This window comes from Mobula hypostoma, chromosome 15 (assembly GCF_963921235.1).
Source record: "Mobula hypostoma chromosome 15, sMobHyp1.1, whole genome shotgun sequence".
Lineage (NCBI taxonomy): Eukaryota > Metazoa > Chordata > Chondrichthyes > Myliobatiformes > Myliobatidae > Mobula > Mobula hypostoma.
The window spans coordinates 59457423-59476704 of NC_086111.1; the positions used below are offsets into that span (position 1 = coordinate 59457423).

At 41.6% G+C, this 19282-nt stretch overlaps 1 protein-coding gene across 1 annotated transcript in view; it reads left to right on the forward strand.

The window, feature by feature from the left end:
• The window catches only part of efcc1 (EF-hand and coiled-coil domain containing 1), an 83322-nt gene extending 69680 nt beyond the window's left edge, over window positions 1–13642 (forward strand). Inside the window, 3 exon segments of the mRNA XM_063068142.1 lie at window positions 1620–1778; window positions 2043–2112; window positions 10978–13642. Of these exon segments, the coding sequence (XP_062924212.1) occupies window positions 1620–1778; window positions 2043–2112; window positions 10978–11111 (363 nt within the window). The 3' untranslated portion in view covers window positions 11112–13642.
• Window positions 13643–19282: the final 5640 nt, after the last annotated feature.

Consider the following 19282-nt stretch of genomic DNA (forward strand, 5'->3'; position numbering starts at 1 on the left):
CCATGTAGAGATGGAAATGAGAGTTTATACACAGGAATTCCAACAGAGTATTGGTGGCATGACTGAGCAACACTGCGAGAGGAATCATTCTCGAGACAAGCACCCCGCAACTAGTGCGAATCAGGCATCCGCTTAAATATTACAAGTAACACAGTATCCCTGAGCCTAACAAAATAAACTTAACCAGCTTAAACAGAAGGCAGCAGGAGACCACATTAAAAAGAGTGAGTTGCTCGAGAAAAACAGAAGGTACTCTAAATGATTAATAACTGTCGTTAAACAACAATTAACCAATTGGTTAAAAACCTCAGAGCCCAATGTTCTCCGACGCCCCACATAGGTCCAAAGAACTTATTACACTAGGGCTTTGCTATTAAACCCCAGCTCTGCCAGCCTGTGGCTTGCCCCAAAGTGCAACATGATATAATATTTCATCCTTGGCTGCTAGAGCTAGCTAAGTCTACTTTATGTACGTTGGATCCTGCTTCCATAGATTTCAGTAGTATGACATTTTGGAAGCAGCCTATGATGTATATCACTGACCGGTGGTGTAGTGGCAGCAGCAGCGGGCTTCAGGGCTAGTGGTCCTGGGTTCAAATCCGGCCAGCTCCTTCCACGCTTTCCATCTGTGTTGAATTAGCAACTTGGCCTTGTAAAAAACAGGGAAATAGCAAAAATGCCACCCAGTGTGCCACAAGACAGGAAAAGAAACAATATAATATACATATATATATAGCACATCCAGTTAACAAATTTTTACCTTTTGGTTCCTTTTCTTTGAAATTTTATCTCTGATGTCAGAAATATGAAGGGATAAAATTATATTTTAATTATATGCTGCACAATTAAGTGTTTTAATAAAATAGTCAGACTTAATCCCTAAAGCATAAGGTAGAAGTCTCATAATAGAAACATAGAAAATCTACAGCACAATACAGGCCCTTCGGCCCACAAAGCTGTGCCAAACATGTCCTTACCTTAGAACTACCTAGGCTTACCCATAGCCCTCTATTTTTCTAAGCTCCATGTACCTATCCAGGAGTCTCTTAAAAGACCCTATCGTTTCCGCCTCCACCACCGCCGCTGACAGCCCATATCATTTACGAAAATGATTCCAGGATTGAACAGCTTATCATATGAAGAGCCTTTGATGGCTCCGGGCCTGTATTCACTGGAATTCAGAAGAATGAGGGGTGACCTCATTGAAACCTGTCGAATGGTGAAAGGCCTTAATAGGGTGCATGTTTCCAATAATGGGAGAGTCTAAGACCAGAGGACACAGCCTCGGAATAGAGGGTACCCTTTTAAAATGGAGATGAGCAGGAGTTTCTTTAGCCCGAGAGTGGTGAATCTGTAGAAATCTTTGCCACAGGCAGCTATGGAGGATATCTTTATGTATATTTAAGGCAGATTCTTGACTGGTCAGGGCATGAAGGGATTTTATTAATACTCATTAATCAAATGGTCTTTTCAGTTATTTTATGCACTAATGGTGTTCTCAGAAAGACATAAATATCCTTAAGCAAGTTCGTTCATGATGGGAAGTTCTTCAGCAGTGCCTCTATGTACTTGATTTCAAAGCTTGGACATGTAACTGCATTTTTGTCTTTGCTTTTCAGCTGAAGGGGTCGTTGCTGTGCGAACTACAGCACAAAGTGGATGAAACTGAACTACTGCAGATGGAGCTGCAGATGTTAGAGACTGAGCGAGTACGTCTATCACTGATTGAAGAAAAACTGATGGATGTACTGCAGCTCCTGCAGCAATTACGTGACCTTGTGAGTGAATGATGCTCTGACAACTTTCAGTAATTTAATGCAATAGGTTCTCACAGTAAGGAAAAGCTCATTTCCAATGGTGCATCAGGATTGATTTATGTCTGTTACCTTGCAGAAAAAAAAAGGATAAGAATTTCACCCTATGTAGAAATGAATACACCATGAGAATTATTAAATGTGACTTGGAAAGTATTTGAGTGCCAAAATGTTAACAACCATATTTTCATTCTGCAGTGTATTCAATAAAACCTTTATTTTATCTAGAATGTGTCGAGGAGATCGTTGGGAAAAATCTTGCTCAGCACTCTGGAATCCTGCAATGACCCTCAGCACGGTGAGTAAACAAATTGAAACGTGTGGATGTTGTGGTTCTCACTTTGTCCTTCTTTGTCCTTAACAGCGCTTACAGAGAGCAAGAATACTCAGCTGATTTATTTGACAATAGCATCCATGTCTGATAAAAGTCAATCTACGTGTCCCTGGTGGGGGAGAGATGTGGAACATGAAATAAAATGGAGAAGGCTCAGGAAGATAGATAATATAAGAATGACTTGAGGGCATGGCACATGGGTGTCAAAGTCTCATGGAAGTTTTGACTCTGCTATTCAGTGAAAGCTAAAATAATAGCATCAGGCCAAATCCTAGAGACAATCATAAAAAGTCCAATGGGAAAACTTAGCTCCATGGCAGGGGTAAATTGTCTTCGTCCAAACTGTCATTCCTGCCATGTTAAAGAATGAAAGTTATATAATTTTTTTTTTGCTGGTGACAGGTACAAAAAAAGTAGCTGATGAAAATACAATCCAGAAATGTCCATTTCCAACGTGTGAAGTTTTCCACCAGTTTTCACTGACTGTGCTCCGCACAGGGGTTGCTAACTTTCTGGAAGTAAATGTGAAATTTTGCTCCAGTATTATTTAGCGTTATGTCATTAATAGAGAAGTAATGGAATTTTGTGAGGAGTGAGAAATGTAAGCTAGTACCAGCTGTTGATGGGGTTTCCATAAATTCACCGTCGAGATAATTGAGTTGAATATTATTCACGTTTATAAAGGGATAAGTGAATTGTGTTGTGCCTTTAATATTTCAACATATACATAAGATTACTCAAATATTATTGAAATATTAAATACTTAAAAGTAAACATAAAGTTAGCCCACATTTCTGAGCCCCATGTCTTCCTTTAAATTAGTTCAATGTTTTGAAGTTACAAAATGTCACAAGTTCTATTAGAAAAAATTATAACTCAGAAGTAATAAGTACTTGGTGAAGAATTTGCAAATCCAGTGTCATGTTTGGCATTTGATTTTATTTACAAATCTGCTATTTTTTTTCTGGTGCAGAAGATTTTGAATGAATTAAAAACAGCTTGGTAGCATGATTTATGGTCGCAGGCACTGAGGAATTCTACCAGAAGTTCCATTGGCTAAAATTGTTAGCTTGTTAATTCTTGATTGTATGGGGGCTGAAGGGATACGGGGAGAAGGCAGGAGATTGGGGGCTGAGAGGAAAATTGGATCAGCCATGATGAAATGGCAGAGCAGACTTGATGGACCGAATGGCCTAATTCTGCTCCTATATCTTATGGTCGTATGGTGTTATGGTAAATTAAGATATTGTCATGGTTGTAAATTTGTGTACTTCAGCAGAAAAGGAACTTAGAGCTAAGGTCCATGAGCAGAATTAGGGTATTTGACCCATTGAATCTGCTCCACCATTTCATCACCCTGATCTGTTTTCCCTCCCAGCTCCAATCTCCTGCCTTCTCCCCATACCCCTTCACACCCTCACTAATCAAGAAACATATCTACTGAGGAATATAGCTAATATACTGTCCATTAAATCAATTTCAATGCATTATTATTAAATCCGTATTATACTTAAGTAATCTGGAAAGGTATATTTGGCACAGCAGTTGGATACAAGGTGTCCGTCAGAGGTTTTCTTTTTAGAGAGATTGGGTTTCATTAAATTGTCCTAGTGTCATTCATACAGAGTGTAGGCTGATTGCCCAATTCTTTGGCCTCTGCGACAGATAATAAAGGAGGAACCATGGAGTTTGCTGGGAAGTTGATATTTGAATCAAACAAGCACATGCAACAAAGGGAGGTGGAGAGAATCAGAAATCGCACATTGATGAAACACCGGTTGGGTCTACAGATATTTGGAGTGCAAATGTTTAGAGAAGAAAAGGACATAAGTTCCAACTTTAAGTCTGAATGGTTGCAAACTTTTGCCAGTTTCTAAACTAAATTTGGTTTATTAGCAAGACTGAAAGGGGAGTTTTAATTTTGTTTTTGTTGTGATCAGAAAGTCAGAGAAAAGTATTAAATTTGGCTGAAAATTGCTTGCTAATTATTAAGATGGTACTTTAAAATTTAAAAAGTGGTCTTTTAATTATGAAGTATTGGAACATTGGTAAATAATTGACTGTTCAGGTAAAGTACATATGTTTGTACTTTTGCCCAGTCTGCTTCACCGTCCAATTAGATCATGTCAAAATGTCTGCATTAAGATCACCTTCTTGGTCCCTTAATCCCATTCATCTCCTAAAATCTATTGATCTCAGTTCTGAACATTGTTATCAAGTGGGTACAAAATTCCAAATGTTCACAAACTTTGAGTGAAACTATTTTTTCTCATCTCAGTCTGAAATTTGTGACTCCTTATTATGATATTATAATCTTGCCGCCAAGGGAAACATCTGCTCAGCATCTATCCTATAAAGTACTCTAAGATATGTCTTATTGAAAGTACGTGCCATCTAGAGAACCTTGAAGATGAATATATTCTTCCTTGGGGACGGAGACTAAGACTGAGTATGATCCCACCGAAGCCTTGTATAATTGCAGTAAACGTGTTTTCATTCATTTACTCCTCGCAATGAAGTCACAATTGTGGAGAACATTGTGATCAATATTTGGCAGCATGGTAGCACAGCAGCCGTAGAGCACCAGTGATCTCCAATTGAGGTTCGACTTCACCACCAGACTGTATAACAGTTTCTTCCCCCAAGCCATTAGACTCCTCAATTCCCAGAGTCTAGTCTGACACCAACCTACACACACACACACACACACTCACTCACTCACTCAACTGAACACCGCTGCACTCCCTTTGCGACTTTTGCTCATTTCTTTCTCAATTCCTGTTAAAACATTGTTTACATTGTTTACATTTACATTTACATCATTTATTATTATATTGTACCATAATTTGTCCTTTACTGTGCCTATTGTCTTGTTTATTAATTATTGTACTGTCTTGCACTGTTTTGTGCACTTTATGTAGTCCTGTGTAGGCCTGAAGTCTAATGTAGTTTTTGTGTTGTTTCAGGTAGTCTAATTTAGTTTTTGTGTTGTTTCAGGTAGTCTAATTTAGTTTTTGTGTTGTTTCAGGTAGTCTAGTTTAGTTTTTGTGTTGTTTCAGGTAGTCTAATTTAGTTTTTGTGTTGTTTCAGGTAGTCTAGTGTAGTTTTGCATTGTTTCATGTAGCACCATGGTCCTGGGGGAACGTTGTTTCGTTGTTGCTGTGTACTGTACCAGCAGTTATGGTTGAAATGACAATAAAAGCGACTTGACTTGACACTGCCTGTAAAGTATTTGTACGTTCTCACCGGGACCACATGGATTTCCTCGGGGTGCTCTGGTTTCATCCCATGTTCCAAAGATGGCTCGGGTTAGTAAGTTGTGGGTGCGCTATGTTGGTGCCAGAAGCACGTGTACACCTAAGGGGTGCCTCCTGTACATCCTTGGACTGTGTAGGTTGTTGAGACAAAATGAGGCATTTGACTGAATGTTGGGATGTTTTGGTGTACACGTGACAAATAAACCTAATCTTTATATATGATCTTGTTATAGTGTTAAACAGCATGGTAATGGGCCCCTTGACCCAACTCATTCATGCTGACCATGTTGCCTGTATTATTTTATTGAGATGCCGTGTGGAATAGACTCTTTGCAGAATAGATCCTTTCCGTCCTTCGAGGCCACACCGCTCAGCAATCCCCCGGTTTAATCCTAGCCTAATCACGGGACAATTTACAATGACTAATTAACCTACCAACCAGTACGTCTTCGGACTGTGGGAGGAAACTGGAGCACCCGGAGAAAACCCATGCAGTCACGGGGAGAATGTACAAACTCCTAAGCAGGCAGTGTCAGGAATTGAACCCAGGTCTCTGGTATTGTAAAGCGTTGTGCTAACCACTACGCTACCGCGCTGTCCCATTCGTTGTAGTCCCATTTGCAAATGTTGCCAATCTGATTCCTGAGCTTTTGGTCTAAATGCCTTTCCTTCCCACCTGATCCATACCTTGGAAGACTATCATCTACCAAAGCAGAGTAATACAATCCATTGGGTTTTAATGAGATACGATGGCCTTGGCAAGTTTGTGAAAATGATACCAAGTTAAGCGACTTCAGCTGGAAGGGGAGAATGGAAAAGTTGGAGTCGTTCTACCTGGAGTGCAGAACTTTTGATATTATTTATGATCATTAATAGTTTCAGTATGGTAATAAGTAAAAACTGACAGACAAATCAGTAACAGAAGACATTAATTTAAGATAAATAACATCAGTGTGACGAAGGCCCGTCACTGATTACGGATGGCACATAGCGCACTCAGTAAAAACACTCGTCCCCAGCAGTAATAGTGACTGGGTCTGAAACAGAGCTGCTGCTTGGAGCTGTCTCATAGAGGCAGCAGCAACCCGAGCAGGTGTGCTGATGGTGGAGGATACCATCTTTAATTGGATAATTGCATTAATTAGCTTTTGGTTGGTCTAGGGGGAGGGGCTTAGCAGTTATCAGCCTCAGGTTACCAAGGCTTTGGGGGTTAGTTTTCCTTTGTGTTTAGTCTGAGGGTAGCTATATATATTGTTTTTTTCCAGTTTTTGTCTTGTTTTGAGGTAAATAAAAGCACCTCTGTCTAGTTTTGCGACTCAAGCCATCTTGTTATTTTTCTTAAACAATTGACCCACAGTTTTTTTGTGACAATCGGAAACAGTAGCAATATGGGGAAATCGTGCAGATCCCTTCGTCTTGTAGCACGTCTGTCAGGGTCGGAGGATCAGTTCGTGTCTGTCACTGGATGGTGCAATCCAATGGGTGCGATGTGTGGAGCAGCCCAGACCAAAGATGATCCAGTCCAAGCAAATACATCTTTGAGGGGGAAAATAAACTTCTGAGCAATGAGGAAAATGATAGGGGTCAAAGGATTAATTGGAATCGTTCTGGCAAAGGATCAGCTCAGATCCTGTGAACTGACTGTTCCTTCCTGCATTATTCTGTGATGCTGTGATGCGTTGAATGTGCCAGCACAGCAGTATAATGAGAATACTTTCCTGCAGCATAATGTCTTTGGAAGATTAATGTTTGTCATGTCTTGCATTCCAGAATTATTTCAAGTATATAAACAGCCGTTGAACTATCTAGCCAAACAGGATGTTATGTAATGACATTTTTAAAAAAGTATTCAGGTTAACAAAAAACAGATTTTGCTGATGTTCTCCTCTTGGCTTGATAGGGATGTCACTAGTTTTTCAGTTCCTTCCCTTTTGCTATATATTTGAAGACTTTGTGTCATATTGTGTCTGTTGTTACCATGTTAAAGTTGCTTTTTAGGTCCCTTCACTGTCTTACACCATTTTAGTGGCACCACGCTTTCTCCATCTGTGACCTGTTTATGTTTCTGCAGGTCGGGCTTCTTCCCTGACCCTGGAGAATATAGCCTGCTCCCAGGCCACTCCCAATACACCATCGCCAACCTCCCCTTCCTCTGACTTTCATCTCAAGGTTTCCATTGTTGACCACCTACCCAGATCACCTGGACTTCAACGCTTTTCAACTGCTGTCCATGCTACACATGCCCTTACACTTCCTCCCTTACCACCATTCAGGGCCCCAAACAGTCCTTCCAGGTGAGGCATCACTTCACCTGTGAGTCGACTGGGGTGATATACTGCGTCCGGTGCTCCCGATGTGGCCTTTTATATATTGGCGAGACCCGACGCAGACTGGGAGACCGCTTTGCTGAACATCTACACTCTGTCCGCCAGAGAAAGCAGGATCTCCCAGTGGCCACACATTTTAATTCCACATCCCATTCCCATTCTGACATGTCTATCCACGGCCTCCTCTACTGTAAAGATGAAGCCACACTCAGGTTGGAGGAACAACACCTTATATTCCGTCTGGGTAGCCTCCAACCTGATGGCATGAACATCGACTTCTCTAACTTCCGCTAATGCCTCACCTCCCCCTCGTACCCCATCTATTACTTATTTTTATACACACATTCTTTCTCTCACTCTCTTTTTTCTCCCTCTGTCCCTCTGAATATACCCCTTGTCCATCCTCTGGGTCCCACCCCCCCCGTCTTTCTTCCCGGACCTCCTGTCCCATGATCCTCTTGTATCCCTTTTGCCTATCACCTGTCCAGCTCTTGGCTCCATCCCTCCCCCTCCTGTCTTCTCCTATCATTTTGGATCTCCCCCTCCCCCTCCAACTTTCAAATCCCTTACTCACTCTTCCTTCAGTTAGTCCTGACGAAGGGTCTCGGCCTGAAACGTCGACTGCACCTCTTCCTAGAGATGCTGCCTGGCCTGCTGCGTTCACCAGCAACTTGATGTGTGTTGCAGCTACTTTTGAACATGTTTTTTACCAGATGAATTTCTAAAAAAAAGACTTTTAACACTAAACGTTAAATGGGAGAAATTCTCTGTATGCTGGGAATCCAAAGCAACACACACAAAATACTGGAGGAACTCAGCAGGTCAGGCAGCATCTGTGGAGATGAATAAACAGTTGGCGTTATGGGTCAAACCCCTTCTTCAGGACTGGGAAGCAGGGGAATGCTAGAGTAGAAACAGGGGGCAGGGGTGTTGAGGGGAAAGATGATGAGCTAGAAAATAATATAAAATTTATGTTTATTGTTTTTTATTTTATAGCTAGTTCAGGACTTCTATTTGTCTTCTCTTTCTGATATTTCCTATTTGCTGTGGTCTCTTGAATTGGCAAAAATGTTCTCTCATTCTCTTCTACAGACCAGGATATTTTCAACACGAAGTTTTGTTCCAGCTACTCCATATGAACCTGATGATACTTCTTTCCACGATCAGCAGACTTTGACAATATATTACGTAAAAATTCAAGATTTCGTAAGGAAAACAGAATAAAATGAAAATATCACGAAAAGGAAAAGAATGATTAGCCATCAATTCACATGTCTGTCTATATATTTATTGACTGAATGATTGATTGAGATACAATGCAGAATAAGACCTTCTGGGCCTTTTATCCCTAGTTTTAACCCTAACCACAATTTATCCCTAGTCTAATCACGGGATAATTTACAATGACCAATTAACATAGAATTTTGCACACAAGTTTCAGCGTCTAGATTCCCATCAAGAAATACACCTTTTCATTTTACAGCGGGAGTTTTGTTTTCAGATTATAAATGGTTTATTGTCGTATACAATACACCCGAGCACAATGACATTTCTTGCTTGCATGAAGCAGACAAGTAAACAGTATACGTGTTAACAATTCTAATGCTTTTCTCCCCCGGCATGTAACTCCCGCAGGGAAATTTTCAAGCTCGCTGTTCTGAACTGACAGTTTTGTGGTGGAGCTGCAGTCTTTAACCCCCTTCATCCTCAAACACAATCTCAGTTACATACTTTATTGCTTCGCCAGTGGGGATCAGAATCACAGTCAGTCTCCGGCCCCCAGCCTCAACCTGCTGCTGCTTCCGATCACCACCACGTCCACAGATTGCCTCTCACTGCTGCATGGGGAGGTCAAAGCAGCCACAGGCATTTGCCCGCATTCTAGGGCTTCCCTACAATACAGACAATTGGGCATGGCACTTGTAACTCTCAAGCAGCCCCATACCTGGAAAATCAGCCTGAAGTCTTAGAGACTCACTGTGGTTCCCAGAACGCAGGACATGCCTCCCATGTGTACTTCTCACCGTCCTGAACAACTCACCAACCCCCCCAATCCAGCTCTCCGTGCCCTTCTTCCTTCCCCATTTATTGCCACAACAGCACTACTGCAATGGGGCTACGAGGGTATCGGTCATAGGTCCCACAGAGAAGTGACTGCAGAGGTCCCATTTGCTGGGAACTATAAACATGTTTATAACCCCACTGCCTTGTGGGCAGCCTTGGGAGAGAGGAAGGCTACGGGACCCAACCCAGACAGCAGATCCGGAATGGGGCCCCGAAGGGGGCCAGATGTTATCGAACATGATTCCAGCAGCTCCTGCAGCCAAGCTGGTGCCAAACGTATTGCTTCATAAGCTTTCCTTTGGACTACGCTGGTGAGGCCGAGAGGGGGATCTTGATGACTGATCATCACCCAGGCTTGTGATGATCATTATCGCCCATTGTCCTTCGAGACAGTTGGATGCCAACCAATAAACGTGTAATGTCAATAGGGAACACTGTGCTGAAACAACACTGTCAAAACCTCACCGGGAAATCTGACAACGTCCTTTGAACCTTCAGAAATCAAGTTCTATCTGTTCATGAGGTTTTTGCGGACATCGTTAGAATGACCCCCAACATTATTCTACTGGCTAGAAAGTCAGCTGAGGGCCCTCCCTGAGCCAGGGACTCGAAGTGACGTGGCACCAAATATTTTCTAGTGTTAAAGTGAATGGCCACAGCTACAAGTGGGGAGAGATTTGAAAATAGTGGTGAAATTTTCAGGGAGTGAGACAGAGGAAGCTGGTAAGGAGTCTGAAATCATCAAGGTTTGATGTGCAGGTTAGAGAGCACATGCACTGCAGTTACCTGTATAGTTAAGCGGAGCAGACTCGATAGGCCAGGTATCCTGGTTCTGCTCCTGTATCTGAAGGTCTTAATCATTATGGAATTCATACATTGTAATTTGCAGAGCCTCTTTTTGGGTTTGAATAGTATTTTTGAGGAAAGTTTACATTCGCTTGATCCCCTTCTATGGATTTATTTTGTTTTTGCTATTACTTCTGACAGCATCTTTCTCCACTGTATATTATGGATCAACAAAGAAGCACTTTGTACTTTATTGTTCCTATGAATACAGGAACAGCTGCCTTATGCTGCATGTCCAAACAAGTCAGATCCTGTGTCTAACATTCCCCCTAGCAATAGTGTAGAAAGCATAAATTGTTCATCTAAAAAAATGATTTATTGATTCTTTCTTACAGGAAAGACTCACATCCTGGAGGTACTGAATGCCTTGTATCATGAACTTGCTGCTTGTGACCTTCTATCCGGCAAGTCTTTGGAAAAAGCTCAGAGTCACCAGTCCCTGGGAAATCCACTGCTTATCTCCTGTTGAGGATTAGGATCTGCAAGCTGGCTTTGCTGATTTGTTCATCGAGCACTTCGAACGCTTCCCATAAACCTACAACTCCTGTTCCCCAAGCAAGTTCGTAAAAAATGTCTTACGCACCTTACTTAACACAATGTTAAACTTGTCGGCCAGATTAACTTGCTTTACTGGATGGAGACTAAATTGTATCATTCCGGCTCCTACTTGTTAGTCTTTGCAACTTGAGGAAGAGAACGCTAGGGGACTGTCCTATAAAGAATGCTTAACAAGTGCATTTGAGTCCCAAAGAAATAGTTGTGTCTTTTAGAAGTATTAAATGAACAACCAAAATATTAGATTATCATTAAAATGTAAGTTCTAACAAGAAAACATACAACATTGGCTCAAAGTCATTAATATGAAATATATATATTTTTAGACAAAATCACAAAAAGTGACAGATTTAACTCCGACTTAGTGTACGAAATGTTAATTGGGTGAGCTCTTCTGACATAAATAGCAGAAGTGACAAATACAGACAGCCGAACAGCTCAAATGGGAAATTAAATGCCATAGTTATGATCCAGACAGAATGGCAAATGCCAGTGAACACTATGGGGAGGATTTTTTTAACCATTGTGCTGCTGCTACTATAAATATTATTGCAGCAATAAATATATATGTATTTATTCCATTGCCACATTATACACAAAATGTATCTGATAACTTTAGAGAACAGTTCTAAAACTGCAGTACTGAAATTTATGTCCATAAGCAGCCAGCTATAACATTTGTAATTTCTATGCTGAATTAAGTAAACTTAGCCTCGTAGAGCCACTTCTAAGTGAGACAGATATTTCCGTTAGTCCTGGTAACCAAACAAAAGTTAGATTAATTGGCATTGTGTCATTAAAATGTGGTCTCTGGAACTGAAACCAATCAGCAAGTCTGTGCTGATGACTCTGACACTTCTCGCCAGGAATCTTTCAAATAAAAAATTGAAGGGAGCTTGTGATTGATGATGGGAATAACCCTGCAGCAAGGTATAGTCGTAGCCTCCAACTCCAGATCGTGGAGTTATTGGACAAGCTCCCATGCAGTACTCTTTTGGTAACAAGCTTTAACTGTAGCCATCTCAGAGTTGTACGTTGTCGTACTTGTATCTAAAGTTGGTGGGTGCTTGGCTTCAGTTGCAGTTTAAATCCCTAACATACCACCATAAGACACAGGAGCAGAATTAGGCCATTCAGCCCATCGAGTCTGCTCCACCATTCCATCATGGCTGATCCTGGAGCACATTCAACCCCACACACCTGCCTTCTCGCCATATCCTTTGATGCCCTGACTGATCAGGAAACAATCAACTTCTGCCTTAAATATACACACGGACTTGGCCTCCACCACAGTTTGTGGCAGAGCATTCCACAGATTTACTACCCTCTGACTTAAAAAAAATTCCTGCTTACTTCTGTTCTAAAAGGTCACCCCCCCCCCAATTTAGAGGCGGTGCCCTCTAGTCTGGATAACCCCCACCATTCCCTCCACATCCACCCCATCTAGTCCTTTCAGCATTCGATATATTTCAATAAGATCCCCATGCATTTTTCTAAATTCCAGTGAGAACAGGCCTAAAGCTGCCGAAAGCACCTCATATCTTAACCCTTTCATTCCTGGAATCATCCTTGTGAATGTCCTCTGGACTCTCTCCAATGACAACACGTCCCTTCTGAGATATGGGGCCCAAAATTGTTGACAATACTCCGGGTGCCGCCTGACGCGGCCAGTGAATGTTCCATTAGGGCTGCCGAAGTAGATGCGGCTGGAAGAGCCAGAAACTGTGCCTCTGCGATTCGCTGAGATTCCCTGAACTTGGGCCAGTATGTCTCACTGTGTTCTCTCAGAAGTTTTGTGTAGGTATCTGGAATAAAGATCCTCAAGTGAGAAGGAAGTGTTTTGTGAACTAATAGATGGTCCTTGAATGAAAGCATAAACAAGGTTTGGGAATGTTGAAGTTAGTAGACTGTATGTGCAGAATGGCAGATACTCTGTATGCATTTCCAACTCCAAAATGCACATCCAAAACAAAGCCTGTAACCTATTTTTACTTTGGGGGGAGAGAGAGAGCAGCTGCACAATTTGCTGTGTACTTCAAGAGCAAGGTAAACTGTATTTTCCTTTATTTTACTATATGTGTGACTCACTTTATAAAAATACAAATAAAGTAATTTTTTACTATTGTGTTAGATTATTTGCTAGTCAAAGGCTGCTTGGGCGGATTGATAGCTGTAACCACCCAGCACAAAAGCTCTCAAATTGATACATCATAAATTTGCAAAGTCTCATTTCGGTTCTTGTACATAAGATAGGATCAGCCTGATCTTATTGAATGACAGAGCAGGACTGGGTGAATGAGTCCTGCTTCTGGTTCATAAGTTCACTGGCAATTTTATTCAATTCAGGCAATTTTATGGAAGATACCACAGTCAAGATTTGTGTCTTTACCCTGTAAATTCAAAACAATGTCAATGGCATTAAATGGAACAAAACTTAAAATAAAATGGCAGCTTTTCCAAACTTGAGAGTGGTGTTTAATCTTATGTATTTTATTTTCTAACTTTATCTCCTGTGCATTCCATTCTTAAAAAATTGTTTGCTCTCTCCTCTGTGACTTCATCTTTGCAAGCAGGAATTTGCTAAGTAAGATGTATGTACTCAAAGGACAAAGTAAATTTATGATCAAAGTACATATGCTTTGACCACAGACCACAGTTTGTGTGGCTTCAGAGCTGTGTGTTAGACATGGCTAGAAGCAGCACTGGGGCCCCACAGGGGGCTGTACTGGCTCCCTTCCAGTTTACCCTGTAAACCTCGGACTTCAGATACAGCACTGAGTCATGTCATCTGCAGAAGTTCTCTGGTGACTCAGCAATAGCTGGGTGTATAGAAGGAGGACAGGAGGATGAATACAGGGCCCTGGTGGAGGACTTTGTCAAATGGTGCAAGCTGAATCATCTGCATCTCAACATCAGGAAGACAAAGGAGATGGTGATGGACTTCAGGAAGACTAAGCCTGCACTGCTCCCTGTTACTATTGATGGTGAGGACGTGGATGTGGTGAAGACCTACAAGTACTTGGGTGTGCACCTGGATGACAGACTTGAGTGGAGCACCAACACAGAGGCTGTGTACAAGAAGGGCCAGAGTTGCCTCTACTTCCTGAGGAGACTGAGGTCCTTTGGGGTATGCAGCCTCTCCTTCGCATGTTCTACCAGTCTGTTGTCGCCAGTACAATCTTCTATGTGGTGGTGTGCTGGAGCAATGGCATCAACACAGGTGATGCCAACAGGTTCGATAAAATGATTAGAAAGGGTTGCTCTGTTGTAAGAGTCAAACTGGACACACTGGAGGCTGTTGTAGAACAAAAGACCCTATGGAAAGTCCTGGCAATTCTAGACAATGTCTCTAACCCTCTGCATGCCACCTTGGCTGAACAGAGGAGCACTTTTAGTAATAGACTCGGACAACTGCACTGTTCCAAAGAGCGCTATATGAGATCGTTCTTACCCTTGGCCATTAGGCTCTATAATGAGTCATCCTATAGTCGAGGAAGTGATGACCCTCTCCTGTTAGGCTGTTCGTGGTAACTTTTTTTTTATTCTTTCTACTCTTCTAATATTTATATCTTTGCACTTGTAATGCTACTGTGACACTGTAATTTCCTTTGGGATCAATGAACTATCTATCTGCTGTTATGTTTCAATATTCTTTCTCTTGCAGGCATACTCAATAAATCATAATAGAATAATAACCATAACAGAATCAATGAAAGATCTCCTGGGCATTCAACCAGTGTGCAAAACAGTGGAGATCCGAGCCCATTGAATAGGTTTTGATGGATATTTTCAGGGAACAGCATCCCACAGCCCAAGACACGTGAAACAACCATAATCATTTTGCAGGTCACCGATGACCTCTTTGCCAGGCTGTTCAGTTCAGAGAGAATGGATGCTGACAGGGCCATCATTTTTTAAGATTTCTCTAGGGTACTAGAACTATTGATTCTACCCTTGTTCCTCACTGCTCTACGCATACAAATCCTTATTTCATAAAAACTGCAAAGGCTTCGCTTCTCAAAAACAAAACTTTTCAATGACAAATTTTAATACCTAATCTTTTTCAATAACAAATGTTGCATTTTGCACAGAACCTCTTAACATTGCTGAAATGTGCTTTGATATTGTTCTATCCAATCACCATACAGGTCGCATTTCAAAAGCAATAGTAGTTATTTGTACATAGTAGTTACATCTACACAGAGAGCTGTCACAGGAAAGCAACATCCATCATCAGGGACCCCCACCACTCCCATCTCGCTACTGCCATCAGGAAGAAAGTATGGTAACCTCAGAACTCACACCACCAAGTTTGGGAACAGTTATTACTCCTCAAACATCAGGCTCTTGAACCAAAGGGGATAACAGGTCAAAAGCTTTAAGTTCCTCGGGGTCAATATCACAAATAACCTGACTTGGTCCAACCAAGCAGAGTCCATTGCCAAGAAGGCCCACCAGCTCCTTTACTTCCTGAGAAAACTAAAGAAATTTGGCCTGTCCCCTAAAACCCTCACTAATTTTTATAGATGCACCGTAGAAAGCATACTTCTAGGGTGTATCACAACCTGGTATGGAAGTTGTCCTGTCCAAGACCGAAAGAAGCTGCAGAAGATCATGAACATGGCGCAGCACATCACACAAACCAATCTTCCGTCCTTGGACCCACTTTACACCGCACGCTGTTGGAGCAGTGCTGCCAGGATAATCAAGGACACGACCCACCCAGCCAACACACTTCTCGTCCCTCTTCCCTCCGGGAGAAGGCTCAGGAGCTTGAAGACTCATACAGCCAGATTTGGGAACAGCTTCTATTCAACTGTGATAAGACTGCTGAACGGATCCTGACCCGGATCTGGGCTGTTCCCTCCAAATATCCGGACCTGCCTCTCGGTTTTTTTGCACTACCTTACTTTCCATTTTTCTATTTTCAATTAATGAATTATAATTTAAATTTTTAATATTTACTATTTTTTACTATTTTAACTATTTTTAATATTTAATATTTGTAATCCAGGAAGCGGAAAGCACAGAATCAAATATCGCTGTGATGATTGTACGTTCTAGTATCAATTGTTTGGCGACAATAAAGTATAAAGTATAAACTTCACTCTATTTCATTTGCCTCATCACTAATATGTTCCCAAAACCTATGGACTCACCTTCAAAGACTCTTCATCTCACGTTTTCAATATTTATTGTTTATTATTTGTTTATTTATTTATATATTGTATTTGCGCAGTTTGTTGCTTTTTGCACATTGGTTGAATCGCAAGTTGGTCTGATCTTTCATCATGGCTATTATCCATTATGGATTTATTGAGTATGCCTGCAAGAAAATGAATCTCAGGGTTGTATTGGTGATATTTATGTACATTGATACTGTAATAAATTTACTTTGAACTTTGAACTTTAACAAAACCCATAACAGCTCTTCATAAGACCATAAATATTGAAATCGAAGAACGTATGCAGGTAAGGTTAAGAACTGAGCGAGCTTGAGGATGCTGAAAGGAAAATTTCAAGGTTAGGCCGAGAAGTGCAATGCCAAATTGATTCAACATCATTTATGTAAATTATTGTAATTTATTCCGCACATCCTTACTTTTCTACTGAATAACAAAAGAAGGTAGATATCAGAATAGATGCTGGGAAGGCTATGTTCACAGATGCTACAAAGCCATGTTCACATATGCCAGGGATTTGAATATTCGGCTACCAAATTTATCAGGATAGTTTCAAAATTACACAAGGTAGTACTGCTTCTAAGAGACCTCAGCTTATCAAACTCTGACCCTTCAATCTAAGTTAAGTAACCAGAACTCAGTATCTTATTGATTCTTTAAGTTTGTTATAGCTGGGGAGCTCGGGGTAGGGGGGTATGGATGGTGTGGTAGTGGGGATAAGCTCCCACCACCTATTAAATGTTCCCAATGACATGCGTCTCAAATAGCCTCTGACAACCAACTCCACCTCCTGGCTTTCATGTGTGCTTAGCTACTAAGCCCAGCAGAAGCATTTCTACCGACAGGAGAAGGGGCAAAGCCAGGTTACTGGCACCGTAAAACCAATCACTATTGGCAGATGGGGCTCATCAGCCGTGGTTAGCAGCCTATCGAGGAGAAGGAAAACTCTGATCTCAAACCTACGCTGCCTTGCGGCTATACCCGCTCATAGGAATGGCTTCGGGAATAAACCCCGAGGGAAAATCTGGAGCTGGAGCCTGTAAGGGATACCAACACTGATTGGCAACTCTTGGGACGCTGCTGGTGCCAAACTATATCAGCTTCTGCCATTCCTTTGGATTCATCAGTGAAGTGGAGAGAGAGAGCCTGTTGCAGTAGCTTGGTCTCCATATTGTACTGCCGTGGGTTGTATGTCACATAGACTGCCACGACACACTATCCACGGGAGACCACGACCAATGGAGGGCTTCGGGTAATACACTTAATGTCCATTCCCTGTCAACGTTATCTGCTTGTCTTTGAAATGAGTACAAAAACAAGGTGAATGATTGAAGCCCAGCTTTGTCAGAAGTCTTGTTCATCACCATAATTCTGACACCGAAGCTTCAAACAGCTGAGAGTTTAAAGGTTAAGACTTCTTTGCGCAGAATTGTACATCAGCATGTACTTTTGTTGCAAATTAATTAGAATTCCTTTCTTCTGCCTTTTAAAATAATCTTGTCACAAAATGGTTGTCAATGAGTTTAAAAAGACAGCCTCTGAGGTACATTTTAGAAATCTATAAATTTATGAATGACAGCAAAGCAAGACGCTTTGGATAATGTTAAACTTTCCAACTAGAGTTTGCAATTTGTTTATCCAATATTCGTCAAAAAAAAGAGCACATTCACTGACTGCGCATCACCCCTGCAACGTGTGTCTTTTTTTCCTAACAGTGCAGTCTCCGTCGCTACAGTGATTGAAATGGAACTTTTCATGTTTGTGTGGCTCAGTACACATCATGAGGAACATCTGACTGGTTTACCATTGGGAAGCTCATAAAGGACTCTTTATGGCTATATCAGTTTTACAGGGGTAATGTACCAAAGAAAACAAAATGCAACAGTTGGAGCGGAATGAATATGAACAGGCTTCTTCAGAAAGTACTAGTCAGTTAGCCAGGAGCTTTCAAAAGTAATGGCCTAACTGCCTTGAGTTAGGGATTTACGCTGTGTGGTATTTTGCATTGCTGGATTGAAGGAGCATGCTCCCTCTACAGGACATCTGGGAGTAAGACAAGTGACGGCATTTCCCCCATTTATCTATCATACCGAATGAGTCTGAAAGCACAAGGAATGAAGTGTAACTGAGAATGGGTGAACTTAGTTTCATGTCAGATACTGAAAAAGATAGGATTATTAAAAACAAGACGGAAAGTAAGAGAAAGTATCTTAATAAATACACTTCCAATAATATTTCAGATCTGTAGTTACAGTACAGAGAGGCCAACAGACACATATCTCTGATGCATGAAGTGGACTGACATCTAAGGAAAGCCTTCAGTCCTGTGCAAAAGTCATGAAAACATAAGAAATAGGAGCAGGAGTCGGCCATCTGGCCCATCGAGCTTGCTCCGCTATTCAATAAGATCAGGGCTGATACGGCCATGGACTGGTTTCCACCTACCTGTCTTTTCCCCATAATCATTAATTCCCCTACTTTGCACAATACTGTATTTGTCAACGTGGAGCAGAGAACAAGCTTGTAAATTTGGCAGGAACAAGGGTTGTTGGGAATGGCGAGGGTCGAGCATTGCAGGAGGGGTGTGGGATAGGTGGCAGAGAAGAAGTGCCTGGGGTGGGGGGTGGTGTGGGTGCAGGCACACCTCAGCTCTGAGACACCAAGCAAGGTCATTTGATTGAAAACGATTGGTTTATTGATCATTACAGAATGTCACCCAGGTGCTTCTCACTCCCTCCCGTCTCCCTTCCCCTTTTTCCAACCATGATCCCCCTCTCCCTGACCACTTCCCACTCTCAGTCGACAATAGAGACCCATATCAGAATCAGGTTTATCATCACTCACATATATCATGAAGTTTGTTGGGATTTTTTTGCGGAAACTGTACAGTGTCATACATAAA